This window comes from the organism of the source record quoted next, unplaced genomic scaffold (genome assembly GCF_019419815.1).
Source record: "Pyrus x bretschneideri cultivar Hongxiangsu unplaced genomic scaffold, Pyrus_bretschneideri_v1 Contig2, whole genome shotgun sequence".
Taxonomy (NCBI): domain Eukaryota; kingdom Viridiplantae; phylum Streptophyta; class Magnoliopsida; order Rosales; family Rosaceae; genus Pyrus; species Pyrus x bretschneideri.
In genome coordinates, this window is record NW_025999501.1 from 8,562,298 (window position 1) to 8,585,193 (window position 22,896).

At 36.0% G+C, this 22,896-nt stretch overlaps 3 protein-coding genes across 3 annotated transcripts; 1 reads left to right on the plus strand and 2 right to left on the minus strand.

Moving 5' to 3' along the window:
• Positions 1-5,517: 5,517 nt before the first annotated feature.
• LOC125476622 (elongation of fatty acids protein 3-like) lies at positions 5,518-6,805 on the minus strand. Its single transcript, XM_048582915.1, has one exon. It carries the CDS (start codon positions 6,788-6,790, stop codon positions 5,969-5,971), a length of 822 nt encoding a protein of 273 aa, XP_048438872.1. The 5' UTR covers positions 6,791-6,805; the 3' UTR covers positions 5,518-5,968.
• Positions 6,806-8,703: 1,898 nt separating this feature from the next.
• LOC125476787 (protein RETICULATA-RELATED 1, chloroplastic-like) lies at positions 8,704-16,259 on the minus strand. The gene is made up of 8 exons (XM_048583312.1): positions 15,735-16,259; positions 13,723-13,887; positions 13,514-13,606; positions 13,272-13,387; positions 11,776-11,874; positions 11,382-11,687; positions 10,562-10,726; positions 8,704-9,351 (listed from the first exon to the last, which is right to left on the minus strand). The coding sequence occupies exons 1-8, from the start codon at positions 16,059-16,061 to the stop codon at positions 9,063-9,065; spliced, it is 1,560 nt and encodes a 519-aa protein (XP_048439269.1). The 5' UTR covers positions 16,062-16,259; the 3' UTR covers positions 8,704-9,062.
• A 1,007-nt stretch (positions 16,260-17,266) lies between these two features.
• Positions 17,267-21,667, plus strand: LOC125476627 (chaperonin 60 subunit alpha 2, chloroplastic-like). Its single transcript, XM_048582921.1, has 9 exons — positions 17,267-17,471; positions 17,553-17,733; positions 18,246-18,367; positions 18,468-18,675; positions 18,783-18,928; positions 19,193-19,499; positions 19,748-19,998; positions 20,305-20,505; positions 21,035-21,667. The coding sequence occupies exons 1-9, from the start codon at positions 17,412-17,414 to the stop codon at positions 21,323-21,325; spliced, it is 1,767 nt and encodes a 588-aa protein (XP_048438878.1). The 5' UTR covers positions 17,267-17,411; the 3' UTR covers positions 21,326-21,667.
• Positions 21,668-22,896: the final 1,229 nt, after the last annotated feature.

Here is a 22,896-nt window from a genome sequence, read left to right on the forward strand (position 1 = left end):
TCTCATATCATATAGATGATGATGCAGGAAAAACCAAGTAGTGTCGGGGAGACTAGACTTCCTTTGGCAATTTTTGCGACCCTCGCACTTGAAAATTTGCCTATATGAATGTGTATAAAAATGCAATAAAATTCTTACCTATACTAATTAAGGGATGGAGGACAAGATAACAAAATAAAACTAAGTTTTGCTAAGCAATTTCTAACCATTGATTGAATTTTCATCCCACACTAATCAACACTGAAATATATATCATGTGTGGGCACACATATAAGTTGTTGGAGCAATATTAAAAAAAATATGAAAATAACATAAAAATTCCAATAATAATCATAAAAAAATATTTTTTAAAAAAATCACAACATTAATTATGCATGTGATTAATATAAACAATTAGAGAGAAAGTAAAAAATACTGACAAACATGGAGATTGAGACTTGAATAAATACAATGTCCTAAATATAAAATTTCGCCCCTACTCTTATACTTGTAATTCGGTAAGCGTCCACCTCCTAGGATTCAACAATCTACAATCCGAAGTCGAAGCACTTCAATCTTCGGGCTTTGGCAAACTTTATATATTCTGTACTCTCAAGACACAACTCAAAATTTTGACAAATGAAGAATAAAAGAACGGGGAACCCTATTTTTCAAAAATAAAAACTAACTCTAATTCTACCATTTAATGAAAATGATTTTATAGGATTATATAGGACCCAAGTAGTGCTTATTAAAAAGATGTAACTGTAACATCTCACATCGACCAACGGAGAGGGGGTGATATGCCTTATACATGCCCACCTCCATATAGCACAAGACCTTTTGGGAACTCACTTGCTTCGGGTTCCATCGAAACTCCAAAGTTAAGCAATTTCGAGTGAGAGCATTCTCAGGATGGGTGATCCATTGTGACGTTCTCATATGAGTTCCCAGAAACAAAATTGTGAGGGTGTAGTCGAGGCCCAAAGCAAACAATATCGTGCTATAGCCGAGTCAATACTGAGATGTGATAGAATGGTATCAAAAATACTCTGTCATGTGGTGCGAGTGTGCCAGCGAGGACGTCGGGCCTTAAGGGGGTAAATTGTAATATCCCACATCGACCAACGGAGAGGAGATGATGTGTCTTATATGTACATGCCCACCTCCATATAGCATGAGGCCTTTTGGGAACTCACTTGTTTCGAGTTCCATCGGAACTCCGAAGTTAAGCCAGTTCGGGCAAGAGCATTCCCATGATGGGTGACCTATTGGGAAGTTCTCGTGTGAGTTCCCAGAAACAAAACTATGAGAGCGTGGTCGAGGCCCAAAACGGATAATATCGTGCTACAGCGGAGTCGAGACTGGAATGTAACAGTAACTTTTCATCTATAAGTAGACACTATTTTACTAATAGGCACCTATTGAATGCTAACTAACTCATGATTACACTTTTTCATTCAAATATTAAATTACCTATTATAATAATTAATATTATAATATATCATTTCCAACCATCTCCCACATGAATGAAAAATTATGAAGAATTTGAGAGTATAGGTGGACAACAGATGCATCGAAAGATGTGTCTTTTGGACTTAAACCTACCCCAGTGAATACTAATCAAATTTATTTGGTGACGCAGTGGATGTGAAAGATCTTGAACTATTAACTGCAGCAGTAAACCGAGACAATAAGCAATACACATTACTAACCCTAATATATTATGGTTCACATGGTGTGTTCTTTTTTATCATGAACAAATCCCGGATTCATAGAGCCTTAGAGAATTTAGCTATCTCATTCTCATAAAAGCAACCCACTTCTACTCTCACATATGTGATCACTGATCAAGAATACTCTGCAATATTTCTTTTATTTATAAGATATCAGTGTTATTAAGTATAAATATACATCCTGAAACTTTTGTAGACATCACATTTGTCCCACTATAGGATAGTGTGTTTAACTTCTTTGAATCATGTCCAATTAGTTTGCCTATTGAACTTAGACCATGAGATCTCCAATCAACTAAGTTAGGTTTTCGCCAGTGGATTTATTAGTCATCTTGGCTTTAGCCTCATTCCCACCAGTGATCAACTTACTCTCTTGTCAAACTTTTAATAATTGGATCCATTACTAGTTTAACTTTCTTTAATGTTGTGCACGATCCATCTTGTGAAATTATATTTCATATAAGAGTAGTTGTTTCCAATGTTAAGTCCTTGAAACGTAGGTTAAGACTTATTCAATAATATATATAACTAGGAACTAGAAAGTAGACTTTCCCCACATTTAAGGTGTCTAAAGGAAGGTCTCTGACCTCTTCACAACTTAAAAGTCACTCATTTTGAATGAACAATATTAGGTCATTATCATATGCCATCTCCAACCGAATGGAAGTAGACTTTCCCTTCGGTTGGAGATGGCATATGACTATGACCTAACTATTCATTCAAAAATAATTTTTTGTAAGGCTATATTTCTTAGCGAAACTATGTTTAGCCCTTTAGTTGAAAATGACCTTAATCCTTTGACCTAAAATTGTCATAAAATTTTAGCCAGCATCATTGAAGCCATTCTGTAATTGTGGCCACCCAAAATAATAAATAGCACAACCCAATAGTCATGCCCATCTATGTGCTTACATAAGAAGGATCATCAAGTGACTCATGTACGTACAATTTTTTCCAAATAAAAATTCCCCACATTTTGGTGTCTAGTCCTTTTCTTTTCGAAATTCCCCCATATTTTCAAGATGATGGTAATTGTTCTATTCTTTACTGTAATTGACGTGGTCTGGCAAAACTCTTTATATGGCTGCCATTAACTCTAGTTTAAATCTAACTGACATTGTATTTATGTAAGTTTCAATTTTCATGTTGGTCAGTATTTTTAACTTTCTCTTCAGTTGTTTATATTAATCTCAAACATAATTAATGTTGTGATTTTCTTTATGAATATTATCATTGGAATTTTTATGTTAATTAATTTCATATTTTTTTTAATATTGCTCCAGCAATCTAAAGACAGAAATTTGTCCATACTTTTGTACCTGTAGTTCGGTAAGCGTCCGTCTCACAAGATTTAATAATCTATAATCCAAAGTCGAAACATTTCAATCTTTAGACTCAGACGAACTTTATATTTTCTATACTTTCAAGACACAGCTCGAATTTTGACAAACGAATAATAAGAGAATAGGAAACATGTTTCTCAAGAATAAAAATTAACTCTAATTTTCTACCATTTAATGAAAATAATTTCATATGATAATATAGAACCCAAGTAGTGCTTATTAAAAAGATGTAACTTTCCATCATAAGTAGACGCCATTCTGCTAACAGGCATCCAGTGAATTCAAACTAACTCATGGTTACAATTTTTCATGCAAATGTTAAATTACATATTATAATATATAATTTTCAACATAGGTGACTGACTGTAATGTATTCTATTAAGTTGGCCTCTTATTTGTTCTTTTTCCATCTCTATAAGCAGACGGGTTCAAATCTTTTCCCTTCTTCTCAGTGTAGTTTAAAAAAAAGGAATAATACTTACATTCCCCCCTTAAAGAATGAGCTCATTCCCCATTTATAAATAACATATTTTCATCGTAACAACTTCATAATTAAATTGTTCAATGTCTTATTTTGCTGTGCTAAACTGTTAATTATGTTGTTCGCAATTAATTGAGTTCTTGTCTTACTATCAGGCTCTTTATGCAAAGAGATTTTTATTTTTTTAGAAAAAATGGGGACTAGGTGTGGTGTCCATTTCACATTGAACTTCAACGATCCGAACTATCTAATTTGTAAGTCTCGATTCATAGATTATTTTTGCAAAAATTCAATTCAATCCGAAACTATTTGCCTATTTAATTATCAAGATCAAATTTCATTGTTTCTTATATAACAAAGTATTCGTTAATTTTTTTGAACCCAATTAAATGTCTTAAATATTTTCGATTTGGCTAATAATATTTTTTAAGGATGATTTATGAGGCGCAACTTAAAAAATTGACGGTTCGGATTGTTAAAATTCAATGTCATGTGGACCCCACAACTAATCCCTATTTTTATGAAAAAATGAGAATCACTTCCCTTCAAGGTTTCCGTCTTACCATACACCTAAATTTCCTGCACCACCTGAGATGCTCTTAACCCTTATCTACGGAAATGGATTAGGTGTTTGATGAATGTCTTCAAATTAATGTGCAAAAATTATATTTTCTCTTTCCAAGCTCTTTGGCTATAGACTTAAACGTGAATTCATTTGGATTAGGTCAACTGTTTAGGACATTGTACATGCCTCCGTATATTCGAGTTCAAAGTACCCTTCTAGTAGATTAAAAAAGCTTTAGACTCGTTTGATTACCATTTCAAGTTTTTAGTTTTTAAATTTGAAACGAAAAACTAAAAGCTGAAATTAATTACAATACAAGTTTTTGGTTTTGAAAAAATGAAAATGAAATAAGTTATATGGTTTCTTTAGAAATATCGGTTTGTAAAAATCAAAAGTTCAAAAATAAAAAATAAAATAAAATAACTGGAGATTTAAAAAATCATCTAACCTAGATAACTAACCCTAACCACTCACTAGGAGGACGACTTAAAACATAATGACAGATTTTCAATCAAAGACTCACCCACCAAAGAGTAAACAGCCATTGATTTTTGTTTTATGATTTGTACATACTTCTTGATTCTTTTAATATAGTCATGATTGAAGGAGCAGAGAAACTAAGTAACACATAGTTTTTTTGGTAAGCAAATAAATGAAACAATAAAAGCAAGAAGCTACGGCACGAGTAATTTTTATAGGTACTTATAATCAGTGTTTTAAAAGGCTCTGTTTAGGGTTGCTTAAGTCTCATTTAGGCATCAGGCGCGCGGTTGGTCACCGTCACGATTAATTTTTAAGCATTTAAACAATAAGAAATGACGCTTAGACCTGCCTAGGCATCCACCTAAATCGCTTAGGTCGCAACTCTCACTTAAGCAAAAAAAAAAAATCAATAACTTGTAACAAACTTGTTGGATACTTAGATAAACATTTATTATATTCTTGTTCCTCATGTTTCAATATGTTTTAGTACTTTACACTTTATATATCATTCTATTTTACAATTTAGGTATCCAATACAATTATGTATTTTTCTTTTTTTAACAGATATTCATTTATATGTTATAAAATGAATTTAATTAAAATTAAAAAATTTTGCATAAGCTTTACCCACCGCCCGACTAGCACCTAACATCTTTTAAAACCTTGACAAGTTACGTTGTGTATCATTTCACGTGTTAATAATATTTATATCATTTCATGTGTTAATAATACTAGACGATAAAGTTTACATATCCACCTATATAGTATTATAAGAAAATAAATTCACTTATTATGATTTGATTGAACTAATAACACCATGTGATTGTGTTTTAGGTAAATCAAAAAAACTGGTCGAGTGGAGAAATAATCGAGTAAGAAATACACACAACTAATAAGAGTAAGAAGCCACCAACACGGGAAGCTTACATATGTAATTGGAAAACAAGTTGTACCATTCCATATAATAAGAATACACTCAACCAATAACTGCACGTAATTGTGTTTCAAATACACTGAAAATTTGCTCGAATGGAGAAATAATGAATCTAAAATGTATTCAAGTACTCAACCAATCGTGGCCGTTCAATAAATGACATCCATAAAGACAAGAAGCACAACCACCACTCAATGAAGAGAGGAAGATTGTCTGTCCTCCTGTTTGGATATCATTTTCATCCTCTCTTATTTGTGCGATCACGGTTAAACTATGTCAACATTTTATATTCTTATTACTTTTTATCTTATTATCTCTATAAAAAAAAATTAGTATAAAATATCAACGTGACTTAACCATAATCGCATAAAATAAGAAGAGATAGAAACGATACCCAAACAAAAAGGCATACAATCTGCCTCCCTCGATGAAGACTGATCAAAACATTCATGAGCTTTTATTCTTTTGAAACGACGCCATATTCTGTCTCTTGGCATAACTCTTGGCGTGAAAGTCAACAAACAGAGCCAAGAGAGAGCCGTTAAACGCAGCGTTGAAGCACCAGCCCCAAATCCCGGAGCAACCCGACCCGGTGAAGTGCAAGTACAGCATCCGACCCGACACCGCGAAGCTGAACAAAAACTGCACGATCTGGCAATCCGTGACGACCCGCTTCCATTTGGGTCGGATCCCGACCGCGCACAAGAAGTAGTACCCGTACATGAGCACGTGCACTGACGCGTTGGTCAGGAGCGCCACTGGGGACAGAGACTGGCACGTGTGGAGCCATAAGTAGCACATGACCAGCACTGTCGCGTGGTGGTACACGTGGAGAAAGGAGAGCCGTTGGATGGACCCGCTGAGAATGATGAAGAGGGTGTCGAAGAATTCGAGGATTTTTGAGAGGTAGAAGACGTAGGCCCAGAAAAAGTGGGGCCCGTTCGGGTAGGTGTTGGGTGGGAAGCAGAGGATCCAATCGAGGTTTGGAGTGTGGGGGGAGAGAATGGTGAGGGTACATCCGACGGCCATGATGAGGGAGAGGAGGAAGAGGATGAGGTTGTGGACGGCTGTGATTGGTTTGAGTAGTGCGGGGTTGATGGGGGAGAACGGGAGGCGGCGGAGGAGGAAGGTGAGAGAGAGGTAGGAGAGAAGAGAGAGAGTGAGGAAGAGTGGAGTGGAGGCTGGAGTTTGACCTGGAATCCACGAGAAGTGGAGAATCGTAGGGTGGTTGACCAGCCAGTACCGGAGGTTTGACACGACGGGGCTCATCCTCGTATGCCACGGCGTCCGTGAGCGGCTGGGCGATTTATGGAGTTAATGATGGTTGATAGCCTTCAGTACCTAGGGGGAATGAGACTTTATGAGGGAAGAAGGTGAGGTTAGCATTCAGTACTATCGACATGTGTAATGTTATCTTTTGCATGTGGGCCCACTTTCAAATCGGACGGTGCTCCGTTCGCCGGCGATCTACTTGAAGATAATATAGAATTGGATCAATTTGTCGATTTCTCTATCCCGTTTTTTTTTTTTTTTTGGATCAAAAGATCGCCATCAAGGAACATTTATTAAAGGCCAGGTCCTTTTTTATGGGAATCCTAGGAATCGTACGGTTAATTTTTATTAGGTATTATTTATATTTAATTTTAAATTTTAAAATGATTTATAATTGTATGATGTACGATGAACGGTCATGATCACGGAATCCCTAGGAAAAGGATCCGACGATGATCCTTTTCCTTTTTATTAAACACACAACACAAATTTACAAACTACTGACCCACAGACAAAATAAACAAACCAAAAAGGACCATAATAGGAAAACTAAAAAACAAAAGGCGGCAAAACAACAAACTAACAAAGAGCCCAACCAAACAGCTGAGGCCCAAAAACAGAAGAAACAAACAAAAAACCGAGAAGTTCACTGCTACCGCCTCTGCCAGGATAGTGAATCTCAACCTGCAGAAATCCATGCCCACCACCAAACATCGCCATTCCGATCGTATCATCCAACATCGATATGCTCCCCGAGCACGGCCATAAAGTAAAGATAACAAAAACCTGAATAAATTAGTTGGTTATCAATAAGAGGAAACCCATGGAACACCATGAGCAACATTGCCAGATCCGGCAGACAATAAAGAGAAGGTGGTGGTGTTGGGAACACCCGAGTCGGTCGAAACACTAAAACTCGCAGCACTAACTCGAACACAAGTATGGTTGAAGATCAAAACTCAGATGGAGAAAGAGGGATGACAGCAAGGGAAGAATAGGAGGGCAAATCAATATGAGGAGGGGGAAAAAGCAGCAGAGAAGGGGAAAAGAGGAGAAAACAAAAGAAAGGGAAAAGTGGCAACCAACTCCAGCCGAAGCTAGAGTCAACGCCTAAGATGGTGGTCAAGATCGAAACCCTCACCAAAAAGGGGGAATAACTCTCACAGAAGGAGAGATTGTACTGGATCCATGAGGAATTTGTCGATTTCTTTATCAAATTTGTAAAGAGCTCTTAACTTTTCCTATTAATTTTAATTTTAACAAAATTAACCTTATGAACTTTTTCAATTTGCCGATTTTTCTCTGAATTAGACGAATTAGCTCCTAAACTTTTATAAATGTCAAATTTCCCTTCTGAATTTTAATTATATACACAAAAAAATAATTTCATCCCTAATGTGGACAACATATTTTTGTCTTCTTCTCTTCCACTAGTTTACTCCGTACATTTTTTTGTTGAAATTAAGGTTAGCGTTTAGAAGAAATTAAAGTTCCCAGGGGGTAGAATTAGTCAATTAGAAAAGTTCACTAGATAATCGGCTAAATTTAAAATTTAAGGAAAAAATTGATCAATTATAAAAATTTAGAAGGATAATCAACTAAAATTAAAATTTAGAGAAGAAATTAGCAGGTCCTTACAAGTTCAAGGGGCAATCATCCAAATACTAGTGCGATATCCCATCAATATGACTTTGGGCACCAAATGTGATCAAAGAGTGGAAGAATACTGAAAGTGCTTTTAGCACTTTTGGTGATAATATTTTTGGGCTCTAATACTTAGTAAAAATGCACTTGAAATTCTTGTTGCACATAACTGATGTTCGTGGAATGGTACTTCATCAATAATGCACCTTAAATGTTATTCAAAATCTAAAACAATTTCACCAAAAAACTTTTAGTAATTTTAAAGGTACTTCCAAATAAGTAACCTCTGAATTATTGAATTTTTCAGTAATGTGACAAACTTGCACGGCTGAAATTACAAACAGCTAAAAATCTTTTAAAAAAATGCGCTTTTAGCTAAAAAAATAAATTAAAGCTTCTAATATGCTAAAATTTCAAGGTAAACATAGCAGTGCAATGCACTTGCAATCAAGAGAAGGGACACTAAATAAAGCAACTAAAGATTCGAAATCTTCTCCTTACCAGAGATGCCAGAAATTTCTGCACAAACACCTCTTAAGCTCCTCTAGCGTAACAGTTTCGCGAGCAAGTTGTATCTCCCTCGGGCAACAAAATTGGACTCCATCAGTGATTACATTCGATTAAACTACGCTGAACTTGCAGTCACCTTCTTCCGGACAATCCTCTTTCTGCGTGTCTTAGGTGTTGATGATTCCCCGTCAGCAACAGAGCCGGCATTTCCCTGTTTGATGCCGAGGAGCCCTAGCCCAGAAACGATGGCATTCTTTGATATAAACCATTTTGAAGACGGCTGATCAAGATTTTCAGAAGGCCTACTGTATACCTTCAAAAGATCATCAGAGTGAACAAGTGGATCAGCCTCCACCCCAAGCCAAGCCAACCTTGATCGCTCTCCTAATTGTACATTCAAAATCCTGTCCACATTCCCAATTGAGAGTCAAAGAATCGCTCGATACATCGTGCAATTTTACCATTTAAAGCAAAACTTAAGATATACCAAAGAAAAAGAAGACCTAGTAGAATTATACCAAGATGAACTTGATGTTATGACAGATTTTTTTATCTGTCCTGGAAACGGAAGAAGGAAAATTCAAATGTCACTGGATGAATACACGCTACAATCAGAAAGATGCACATTTACATATGAAACTTAAAAGAGAGACAATTCAGATTTTTTTAGACTCCCTACTTGCAGGCAGCATTCATTCTTGAGAAAATCACAGAAATTACAGTTGTTATTTTGCCAAAATACTCGATCCGATTCTCACATGATATGCAAGTAAATAGGAACAGACAATTCCTTCAGGAGTTGGAGTGGAAAGATGATAGAAATGATCATTACATTGCTGCACTGAGGAAATTATTGACTAGGAATCCATATATGAGAATTCAACCAATTCTGAAGCATAGCAGCACTAGAGCTTAGAAAGACCTGAACGCCGTCTACTATTGGCATATTATTTACTTCTTCCAAGATATCTTTATATTTCTACAAAACAACTATGGGGATGGTTTTTGGCGTTTCATGTTATGCAGCATTTTGTTCAGTGCCATAGGAGTTGCCTGGTGAGAAAGACATTTCTGGACAAAAGAAGGCCCAAGTGATCAGTAGGATCCCGGTGCTTATGCCAACTACAGCACCAAGTCAATGAAAAACGGTGGTGGGGTTCAGGCAATCATAACTACGAGCCATTGAAAAACTGGGGATTGCTCTACAAACCCAGATAAAAGGGTATCGCACAGGCTTCTTATTTATCTCAGAAGTATGTAATCAAATTTGAAAACAACGGGCACTAAGGTGGCCCCACTATGCACCAGTGAACCCAAACGTTTGACAAAACCAAAACATTTTTTCATTCTTGATTTACCTTTTAGATGTATCAAGGGCAACAATATAAACTAAATTATGTTTAGAAATGGTAAATGCTTAGTTTTGAGTGCATTATGAATAAATGTGGCCAGAGAAGAATGAGGAAGGTAGAAAGGGACGGTGGGGAAACAAGTAATCATATGGTTCACCATTGACCATGAAAGAAAAACCCTCTAAGGCAGGGTTACATTTGTATAAGCAATTTAGCAGTCTATGCTTTAAATACAAGTGCCCAAACAGAATAAAAAACATACCTCAGTGTCGTGCTAAAAAGCAGGGCGACCCCAATAACATCAAAATGGTTCACCATTGCTCTGTCAAATCCACATAATAGCTGATACCTCAGGTTCGCATATAGTCCGAGGAAGGCACCATAACCGAGTGCATTTGCTTTGATGGTTGGGATCGTCACAGATAACCTGTCAAACAAGTTAACATTGGATAGGAACTTAATTATTTGAACGTGCATGGGAAGTTAATTATTTGAACATGCATGGAAGTAAATTGTAAGAGCAAGCGTAGGAATTATATTAGTTGGCATTAACAATAAATAGTTGTCTTATCGAAATGGGGGAGGAGAGAAGGAAAATTTATTTCAAAAAAGTTGAAGCACTTCTCTTCTAGTAACTTTCTTTAAGTGGGACACTCGAACTGTTGACAATACAATAAACAAAACACAAAAAAAAAAATTAAAAAAATTAAAGAGTTGACGTAATGGTAATTTCCATTTCTTTTCTATGTTGTGTAACACGTTATTATGTGAAAAGAACCTTCTCCATAAAAATAAATAACTTTAATATGCATATTATCAATCCAGTCAACAGCTCACACCTATTTACAATTCTTAAGAAAAAAATGTAACAAAAAATGAAAGGATAAAAGTGGTATAAATTACTTGATCCAAAATTGTCAAAGATTTATGAAATGGGCAGAGTATTAGACAAAGAACAACGCAACTCCTGGTTCTTTTAAAGAAAAAGTAAGATAAATTCCATCTCAAATTTCTTTCTCCATTGCATTCAAAATTATCAGAATATAGATAACAAAAAACAGAATTAGCAATACAGTACTCACCTTCCTTCCTTTTTATTGGCCAAAAAATTTGATAAAGAACCTTGCACAGCTCCAGCAGATAGTCCAACCATACATAACTCAGCAGCCTTGTAGAAGAAAGAGTGAAATCTCTTTTGCAGGTCAAATTCCCTCAGTGGGTAGCTCTTCTCAAATATATTGTTGGGGAGCTTTTGTAACGTATTTTGCAAATCAAACTTGAATGTATTCCCATATGAACGAGAAGGAGCAAGCGACCAAACAACAATAGCATTGCATGTTGTTACTGTGAGTACATTTATAAGCGCCAAATCCCATTCTTGTTTTATCCTGTTCTCAAGTAAATAAATATCAATGAATTCAATATTCGAAAGGCTTCCCAAAAAATTCATGCTTTTGTCATCACATGGAAACGCACCTGCCCTTACGATTCTTTACCTCCCACCACACCGAGGAACCAATTGTCGCAGCCTGCTCTAAAAGAAACCTAAATAAAAAGGCAGGATCTGCAAGCATTCTGCACAACATATCATATCAAACATCAATGCTAAGGGATACAATACGTTTATTAAAGAATTAAACAAACACCAAAACTTATCTCTTAGGGAGGAAACATAAATGCATTGCCACTGAATTATATCATATCCATGGCTCCCCATCTTTTACCATTAGATATCTGATTTCTCCAAACAGTTATTTACTAAAGTTCATTTCTGTCTCTTCATTTTTGTTGTGTTTCCAATCATGGCCTTCGCAGGGAAGAGTCTTCTTGATTTGATACATGTTCCATTATTCTTCCAAGTGCTTAAGGAGATCCTTACTGAAACTTCTAAGCTGGTTATATTTTGCTCCTACGGTGCTCAAATGTTGTTACGGTGCTCCTTAATTAATATGTGAGAGTTCGTTACTCGTACTGGGGTGTTAACAACCATAACTCCCTTTAGGACTAGGTTGAATTTTGTTGGTTTTAAAAAAATAAGGGTATTGAACATGTTAAAGATCATATTTTCAAGGTCGCATGGCAGAGCCAGTCAAAGCAGCATAAGCAGAAATCCTTTTTACTTTCTTGTTTAGTTGTTTTAGCTTCTTTTATATTTTTCAAGTTTTATTTTTATTCATGAGTTACGTAACAAACTGGATATGTATCACCTAAGCCCCGGCTTGCATATGTGTTGAAGAATAAAAAAAAAAAAAATTATTTTATTTAGGATTGTAAGGATATTGGTTAGCTTTATTAACAGGTAGCTCCCTATTGTGATCAAGATTGTGCCCTATCAAATCCTTTCAGAACTATGATTAATGTAAGTAAAACCTGCTGAGTATTACGGTTAATGTCTTTCATTATCTACTATTTTCTTAAAGACCACCCAAGTAATGTGATGAGAAAATTGGAGCCTTGGTCCTTAATTACAGAAGTTAGTGTGAAGGACAATACTCCACATTTCCTCAAATTCAGAGGCCAATTTTAATATATTTTCAATCCAGGGACCAAAGCTACAATTGGTGTATAGTGCAGAGACCGATGCTCCAATGTTCTCTAAAATGATTTACTTATTTACACTGATATGATTTACTTCCACAATATGACAATATAATCCCTTACTTGTATGGATCTTAGAGACTCGAGTTCTTAAAAGGCCGCTAACTTCTATTCTATGATTCTATCACAATATCGGTGTCATGAAAGTTTCTTGATGTGTACAGACATTTTTCTACTACTGGCTCCTGCCCACTTTTGTGTATGGCAACATCAATCAGTATGAGAATGGGAAACAGACATGCCAAAATTAATTAGAATAGAAAGCTACTGAAAGATGCTAGAAATATTATGGCTCAGGACAGTCCAGCAGGTAGTAATTGGCAAAAGGATAGACTTGAAACATAAGAAACTACTCCAAAAATTAATAAATTCACCTGCCAATGAATGCCCTTGATATTCCATCAGGAAGCGCACGAGAAATAAACCGAGTAGTGGTCGGCCTTGCATTGGTCGCTAAGAATTTAACCATTTGAGCAGAGCTGATCAATCCCTGTAGACAAAATTTAGTTTGGTGTCAAGCCAAACGTATTTCTTTTCCTCTTTATTTTTTTTTTTTTTGGGTTCGTAGTATCTAATTGAAAGACTTCAAACAAACTATGATATTAAAAGTATGCACCATTTCATAAGCTTGGCGAAACCCAGCAGGTAAATCCATCATTGTCTTTTGCCATTCATTCAATACTGCATCTACAAATTTTCGATCAAAGAGCTGCAGAAAAATTCATAAATCATCAGTGCAACATATATTTCAAATTAATATAACCCAAAGAGAAAAATCTTTAAACAAATATGCAATATTGTTCATCAATAAAGGATATTCCCAACCTCTTCAAGAAACATCCGCCTTCTAAACAAACCACCTTCATCTCCCTCGTCGCCATCGTCAAAGTCATCAAAATAATCATCATCATCACCACCATCATCACCTCCATCACCACCACCATTATTTATTCTCTTTCCAATATCTCCACCACCTCCCCCAATTGCAGTCTGCAATTTCAAATTATTAGCATTTTCACAGAGTACTGAACAAAATAATAATGGAAGTACACTAAAACATACCAACTATACGTCATAATTGCTTCATGAAAGCAGAGGTCTGAAACAGAGTGAAGTATCAAACAATTGTCTAATTTGGTAGCACTTGAATGGTTAAGAAACCTTAGAGCAACTTTTGGTCAAAGAATGAGTTTCCTTAATATTTTGTTAGGGTACAGTGAGTTATTTTATAGTTCATATATTGTCCTATGGTTGATACATCTTATATTGTTTGTGCTTATCTAAGTTCAAACTTTATGCTTTATGAGGCATGCATCTTATTTTACTTGTGTTTAGTCTAGATAGTATACTCAATATTGTCCAACCTAAAAGGGAACAAAAAGAAAACAAGCAACAAAATCAAATGGAAACGCTCTAGTCAATACAACAGCCTCCTGCCCCCAACAAATCAAGGTACTAACAGGAGTGTTACTTCCATTTTCTTTGTGTTGGAAATAATAATTATGTTAGTTTATAATTTCAACACAACCATAATGGGCAGCTAAGACGACATTTTACATCTTTTTTGAAGGAATTAATAATCATGCTTTGTTTATTATCTATTTTGGATTCCAAATAGGTCACTCTTGATAATTGAATTCTAGTAAAACCTAATAATATTGGGAATATATAAGATTAAAGTCTGCCATCACAAAAGAGAGACAAATTTGAAGTTAAAGTAGATTCTAAATCACACATACACACTAATCTTCGTACAAAGTCCAAATATATATGAAATGCCAATTTCATCATACATTCAATCTTGTTGTTGCATCAAATATGACAAATATAAAAACATTATTAGTCATGAATTTCATTGGGCACGGAATGTTGGGCGGTCAAGCATCAACACGTGAAAAAAATGAGTGTAGCAGAGATGAGAATGCTTCGTTGGATGCGTGGGCACATGAGAAATGGCAGGATTAAAAGGGAGAATATACAAGGTAAAGTAGGAGTGGCCACAATTGAAGATAAGATGAGAGAAAATCGGTTAAGGTGGTTTGGACATGTGAAATGAAGACCTACAGATGCTTCAGTTAGAAAATGCGATTACGAGACAGAGGCCCAGGAAAAAAGGGTAGAGGAGGACCTAGGAAGACCTGGAAAGAGACTTTAAGAAAAGACAAGAGAAGCTAACTAAAGACTTGTCGCAAAACCAATCACAATGGCATTCTAGGATTCATACAGACGATTCCACTTGGTAGGATAAGGCTTTGTTGTTGTTGGAGTCATGAATTTCATTCTCATAAGGAATTCAAAAAGGGCTTGTCAACTTAGTATAACTGTTAGATAATAACATTCATATCTTAGCTCATCCAATGTTTCCGACACATTAAACACCAAAGTCGCTCAATTTTGCCACTAGCACTACATGTAGTAGTATTCCTCTCCAATTGTGAGTGAGAGGTTTAAATTTGACTTCCATAAATGGCAAGTTCAATACCAAATTATGGCTACCCCGTTGTGTGAGTTAGCTCAAGCCTCCACTCCCCCGAATATCGTTGTATCAAAACAAAAAGTCCATCAATTTTTGTATACAGGTAAAAACTATAAATTAGCAAGGTGGGATTGCACTAATTCCGATTTTGATAAAAGCAATTTCGTTCACTCTCCTAAAAATTTGTATCCTGTTTACAATCTCTAAATTACTCCAGTATCCAGCACCTAGATTAAACATTTCTAAGGATTGTCACTCCCCTCAGTTTCTTTTCCATTTTCCCCATTTTCTCACCAACCAAACAACTCAATCAACTCAAATAAAGCAAGAAAAACAATCAAAATTTCAGTGTAAGACTGACCTCGGGGCTAGACTTGGATTGCTTCTGAGACATATCGAGCTTGCCCTTCTCAAGAGTAACCGCACCAAACGCACCATACTGTCCCTTCATAACCGGACCAAAACCGCCGGGGGCCGACGGCCCAGCGAAGCAGCGCTCCATCATAGCCATGGAGTCTCCGTCCACAGCATCGGAAGTAGACGGTGACGGCAAGCAATTCGCCTTCAGCACCAGACCCCTCCGCTCCATCATCCGAAGCTGGGTCGGCAGAACCGCCAGCTTCGGTTTCGTCGGTAGCTGCGTGTTTATCGGCATGATTTGAGCCGTCCGGAACACGGCGTGCGACATTTTTATTGCTTTTTTCTTACTCTTTCTGAATTTTTATTTTCTGTTTGGATACCGAGAAAATCAAGCGGTGAATTTCTCGGGAATTTTCACTTCTCCGGAGAGAGAGGTAGATAAGTGAAGAGCCAAGAGGGAAAGAAGGGGCTGAGGGAATGGGGGTTTTGAGGGGAAGAGAGCCGACAACGCGGCCACAACCCAATCCGAAAGCCAAGTTTTGCTTCGTTTCCCTTTTTTTATTTTTTTTTTCGAGTTTTTTATTTTCCTGACCAGGTGAGTTGACTCGGGATTTTTGGGTGAGTAACCGCGTCATGTTCGATTCGGTTTGAAACGGTTTTGATTTCAATCTCAAACCATTAGCAAACTAAATGCTTTATGCAATTAATACAACCTAATTGAAAAAAAATTCATGATCATCACACTAAAATTCAACTTAAAATAAAATTCATCATCAAAATGTATAGTGGCATACTAAAATTAAAGTTCAAACAAACTTCAACAACAAAATGCCTTATGGCCTTAGTAATATAACTCGAAAAAATAAATTGTTCATGCAATTTAACGAAAATATTTTGATTCTTTAACTTTCAAGTCACTACTTTGTACCGTTCAACTCTTTCTCTTTTGTTTTCCTTTTGGACACTTACTCCTCAAAGGTTGAGAAGGCCTGTGAACTTGTGAACGGACTTGAGAATGTGATTCTAAGGAAGATCTTGAACCTTATGAAAATGAAACTGATGAAAAAAAATCCATCGAGCCTTATGAACTAAAGCTTGAGGTAACCATGATGTTTATTGTTGTGAGTGTGGACTAAAAGTAAGAGAGACGATTGTTGAATTCAAATCAATATAAATACATTAATTATTATAGACTTTGGAAGGCCCAAGACAGTAACAAACCACATTATAAAAAAAATAAAGCCTCTGATATAAATGACTTAATATTGGTGTTAAACTTAATTTTTGCGTTGCGGTTTTTAATGTTCAAAACCAAAATCAAATCGTGTTTTCATATTGGGATTTGGTTTTAAACTGAAAACATCTCCAAACCACAAAAACCAAAATATTCGGTATGATTTATTTTTATCCGTGTTTTGATTTCAATTTTTAATTCATTCTTTTGTTCTTTTGTTCATTTATTCATTTATTCATTCATTCATTTTAACTCACAGTTGGCAATTAAATGAACGAATGAATAAATAAAATAAAATAATAACATGACAAAACCATCCTCCACACAACTCCCAAAACCCCTGCGCACCAACTCTAAAACCCGTCAAAATTTTCCAGGACAATCCTTCAAATTCCGGGAAAGTTGTCCTAAACCTCAACCTCTTTGTTCCGCCAGTACCCAGAAATGTCCATCTCCTTCTCCTCCTCCTCCTCTCAACTCTTCTTCCAAAAACCTTTCTTCTCTGTAAGACTCTCTCTCTCTCTCTCTCTCTCTCTCTCTCTCTCTCTCTCAACTGTGATTTTGGACTAATGGTTTCCATTTCAGCTGCAGAGCAATTTTCAGAAGCAACGAGTTTCTGGGTTTTGGAGAAGGCCACAGGCTTTGAGGAGGCTTGTAATCAAAGCCGGCGCAAAGAAGATATCTTTGGGTACAGAATGCAGGGATGCCTTACAAACTGGGATAGATAAACTTGCTGATGCTGTTTCCCTTACCTTAGGACCTAAAGGTATCTGGGTTTTCCTCCTTTTCAATTTTTATTATTCCGGGTGTTCCGCATTTCCTTTTGTTTACTTAATCCTTTCCAAAGCGTATACTTTTCTCTTTGAACTTCTGATTGCACGGTTGTGATGAATATTGGTGTAGTGTACTACCAAAAAGATTCGTAATTGACCGGTGATCGTGGAGTTCTAGGGAGATACTGTTTCCATTTTGTCGAATTATAAGAAGAATCAATAGGAGGGTTCATGAACGATAGTTGCATCTTAGTTGTTCAACCCCTTGAGGCTATCTGGGATATCAGTTATTATGACACATACTGTTCCAAGGACTTGGAGTGGTTTACATTTGGAACAATGAGGCGTACATGAATCTTGTTGCCGGTTATGTGTGATATGAAACTAAAAGATGCCCCCAATTTGAAACTAATGCAACTAATTTGTTCTTTTTACACATTTACAAATAATTAGGTGGTGATGTGTTTACGTGAGCTTTGTTGATTGATCTTAAGTGAAACTGCAGGACGTAATGTTATTCTTTCTGAGTCGGAAAAACTGAAAGTGATTAATGATGGTGTAACAATTGTTCAGTCCATAGAGCTATCAGATACAATTGAGAACGTGGGAGCGATGCTAATCCAAGAGGTTGTTCTTGGTTGCTAGATAATTCTCTTGCCGAATCTTATCTTGATGCATTTCCAAGCATAAAATTAGAAAGATTAGATCTTTACTTTCCTACATGCAGGTTGCAAAGAAAATGAATAATTTGGCAGGTGATGGTACCACCACTGCAGTCATTTTGACAAGAGAAATGATCAAAGGTGGACTTTTAGCAGTAGCTTTCGGAGCTAACCCAATTTCTCTGAAGAAAGGAATGGATAGAACTGTAAACAAATTGGTCAAGATCTTAAAGGAGAAGAGTCTTCCCGTAAAAGGAAGGAATGACATTAAAGGTGATCATTTCTTGTCATTCAAATTACATAAAATCGCTTTTCGAGTATTTTTTTTCGTTCTCTTATCTCTTATAGATATAATATTAAGTCTTTTCCCCCTTTTGCAGCTGTAGCTTCAATTTCTGCTGGAAATGACGAGTTCATCGGTAATTTGATTGCTGAAGCTATAGAAAAGATTGGCCCTGATGGAGTGATCTCAATTGAGTCATCGTCATCATTTGAAACATCTGTTTTAGTTGAAGAAGGGCTGAAGGTAATGAAATGATTTTTGCCCAGTAAAAATTATGACAAAGTATATTAACTTCTGGATTTAAAAGTTGAGTTATTCAGATTACAGAAATTATCATAGAAATGAATAATCGTTTGCCACATATTTATGCTTACGTATTTTGAAATCCTAATCACAAAAGCAAATCTCAAAACTAGAGTTGGGCTCTGGTTGATTGTTTTATTCTTTAGTTTCTGTTAGAATTCTTGTTTACTTGATATACAAATTAATATTTTTTGTTCCATACAGTTTGACAAGGGATACATGTCCTCCCACTTCATTACGAACCAGGAAAAATCTCTTGTGGAGTTTGACAAAGCTAAGGTCCTAGTAACTGATCACAAGATTTCAACTGTTAGAGAAATTGTTCCTTTGTTGGAAAAGACAACCCAACTGAGTATCCCGCTGCTAATCATTGCAGAGGATATCTCAAAGCAAGTATTGGAAACACTAGTGGTGAACAAAAAGCAGGGTTTACTTAAAGTCGCTGTTGTTAAATGTCCTGGATTTGCAGAGGGGAAAAAAGCTATTTTGCAAGATATTGCACTTATGACAGGTGAACATATTCATCACATGCCGACCATTATCTTTTTCACATGCTTCTGAGATATATTCAGCTAGTAATTATTTTACTATGATTATGTAAATCTAAATTATCAAATGTATTGGTCTACAAAACAACATCGTTTTTCAAACTTGGTGAGAACTATAGGTTCTCTACATCAGACTACTAACATTTCGGCATGATGTTATTAGGTTATTTGTTCTGTGTCAGTAAAAACATAATCAATTTGCAACTTTCAGGTGCTGATTTTCTCTCTGGAGATTTTGGTTTGACCCTTGAGAGTGCAACATCAGATCAACTTGGAATTGCAAGAAAAGTGAAAATAACAAGTAATTCAACAACGATAGTTGCAGACCCTTCTACTAAAGCTGAGATTCAGGCAAGAATATTGCAGATCAAGAAGGATCTGGCAGAAACAGAAAATGCAAACCTGTCAAGAAAGCTCTCCGAAAGAATTGCCAAACTTTGCGGTGGAGTTGCTGTAATTAAGGTCTGCGATATGAAAGAGCAACAATATCCGATATGATGTGTAGAAAATGTTGTCTTTTTCGATTTTAAATGTACCTTTATGCTGATTGTGCATTTGTGCTACGAATTAGAAAAAGCTTATGTTTGTGCATTAGTGCTGCAAAGTAGTAATTATAAATGAATCTACTGTTCTGTTGCAGTCAATTGCTCTTCTTGTTCTCATAAAAAAACAGACTACCATACACACCCTTTTCCAGCGAGCTACGCCTATTTTCTAAATTATTTTTTTATCATGATTTTATTATTAACTGATTTTCATATGCCTTAGGTAGGAGCACATACTGAGGTCGAACTTGAAGATCGCAAACTCAGAATCGAGGATGCAAAGAATGCTACATTTGCTGCTATGGAGGAAGGAGTGGTGCCTGGTGGTGGTGCCACATATGTACATCTCTCAGAATTTATTCCTTCCATAAAAAATTCTATGGAAGATTTAGATGAGCAGATTGGTGCTGACCTTGTAGCAAAGGTGAGGGTCTCTTTTTCTTTCCTTTACTCACTCGTACAAACAGGCACATTATCAATCCGCATGCACATATGCACGCCCACATTGCCGGTACAGGCATCTATCTGTATATAGGGCAAGAAAGAGGAGAAAATGTCAATAGTTTTGCTGAGTCTTTTCACTCTTTGTTGTTGCACCAATCATCCAATGGTCAGTTTTCCTCGCAAGGAATCCTAACACATGGTTCTATGGTTATACCTTATGTTAAACAACAGGCTACATCCGTTGAGTCAATAAGCTCACGATGTTCTTACCAACACAGAATTGGACTTTTCTAGCTAGCACACACAAAAAAACCCGAAGCTACTTCTCAGAAAAATCATCATATGATTGGCCTCCTTCATTGGATTTGAAAGTCTTTAGCTTCTACAATTAAACTAAATTTTTTATGCCTAAATGCGTTTTCCTTTTATAAAACGTTAATATTTCAGTTATGCCTTGTTGAAGGCCTACACCATTTTCATGCAAGAAAATCTGTCAATGTCAAATGCAGGCTTTACTTGCTCCTGCAAAAGCAATTGCAACTAATGCAGGGGATGACGGAGAAGTTGTTGTGGAGAAGACTAAAAGTTCTGATTGGAGAGTTGGGTACAATGCAATGACAGGGAACTATGAAGATCTCCCGGATGCGGGAGTTATAGATCCTTGTAGGGTTTCAAGATGTGCCCTTCAAATTGCGGTCTCCATTGCCGGAGTGGTTCTTACAACTCAAGCAGTATTGGTGGAGAAAACAAAGAAGAAAAGGCCAGCTGTTCCTTTTGTTCCAGGAATAACTCCTCAGTGAATGCAGTCAAGAGAGTTACATCAAAGGTGAGAAAGAGGCAAACTGGAATTTCGTATTCCATGCTTTGCAACCAAGCTTCGGAACTTAAGTACAATTTCTTGTGGATTTGATATGAAGATGAAAACAAGCTTGGAGCGGTGTGAAAAAGAATCTGTTAGGAATCAGAATTTTATACGGAGAGGATGAACATATACGGTCAAGATTTTGTATACGTTCGCATGGCCAGCGTTGTCAGTTGGTATGTTTTTGCCCAAGTTGTAAACTGTGTTCCTACCAATCAAGGATTTGTTCTTCTATAAACAATTGTTGCTTGTACATATGCAACAAACATTTGCTCTTGTACCTGCTGACTGTTACTGATAAAATAGATAATGAAAACCCTAGTTTTGTGAAATGAAACCCGTAACATTGGATAGTAGTTGAGCAAGCAATTTACCCATTATTTAACAAAAATGTTACTTTTATCTAGGGGTGGGAACTTGTGACCAAAAACCGGAACGAAACACGGATCAAACAGGACTGCAACAAACAAATTGGTTTTTTTTGGTTTTGAAACGGTTTTGGTTTGAAACCGAACCAAAAGCTAAAATAACGGTTTGGTTTTGGTTCCTAATATTTCGAACCAAATTGAAATCGAATTGAATCGCATAATATAAATAAATAAAAATTAATGTAATTAGCATATTAAGTGTTGGGGGTGTAGTTGGTTATTTGGTGGAGTTCGTACATGAATTTGAATTTGGATACTTGAATTTTAGTGTAGTGGTCATTGGATGCTGGGATTTATATTTCTTTTTTTTTTTTTTTTTTTTTTTTTTGAAACAAACTCAGAAGCGATTTCCTAGAATTTTAGTATGGTGGTTATCAATTTTGGTTTTACTTACCGTAAACTATTCCTCTTTCCGTTTGGGAGCCATAACAAATTGAAAAAAAACTAAAAAAATAAAATAAAAAGTTGTGAACCTCAAACCGAAATAGGCTTATAAGGTAAGCCCAATTTTTAACAAGCCTATAAGTTAGTTCCAAACTGAAATTAAATAGTTTGAAATCAAACCGAACCAAAATTAAATAGTTTGGTTTCACTTAGCTACTATCAAATTGAACCGAACCAAACAGAAATAAATTTAAGTTTCGGTGTTCGATTTAACCCCAAAGCCAAACCACACCAAACTGTACCCTACTTATATAATATTTTTTTATATACCACATTAGTAATAATAGAGGTGGAACCTACTTTTTATTAGTCCGTAGGCTCTATCTGTGTTAGAAATCTCTCGTACAAATATGATAAATGTAACATTACTTATGTGATAAGTGTAGCATTTTTTTTTTTTTACGTACATACGACTTTACATCAAGTTTAAATCATTCTTTGCTTTGTTGAGTTGATAAGACGCCATAACGAAAGTAAAGCATACAGAAATCCAAACTGGAGTTTTAGTAAAAGGAATCTCCAACTGTAGGGTAAGCCAAAGCCATCCTTTTCTCTCCCTTCAACCCTTCACAAATCTTGCCTAGCTATATATACACCATATTTATACACTAACTATATATATATCCTCCCCTTGTTC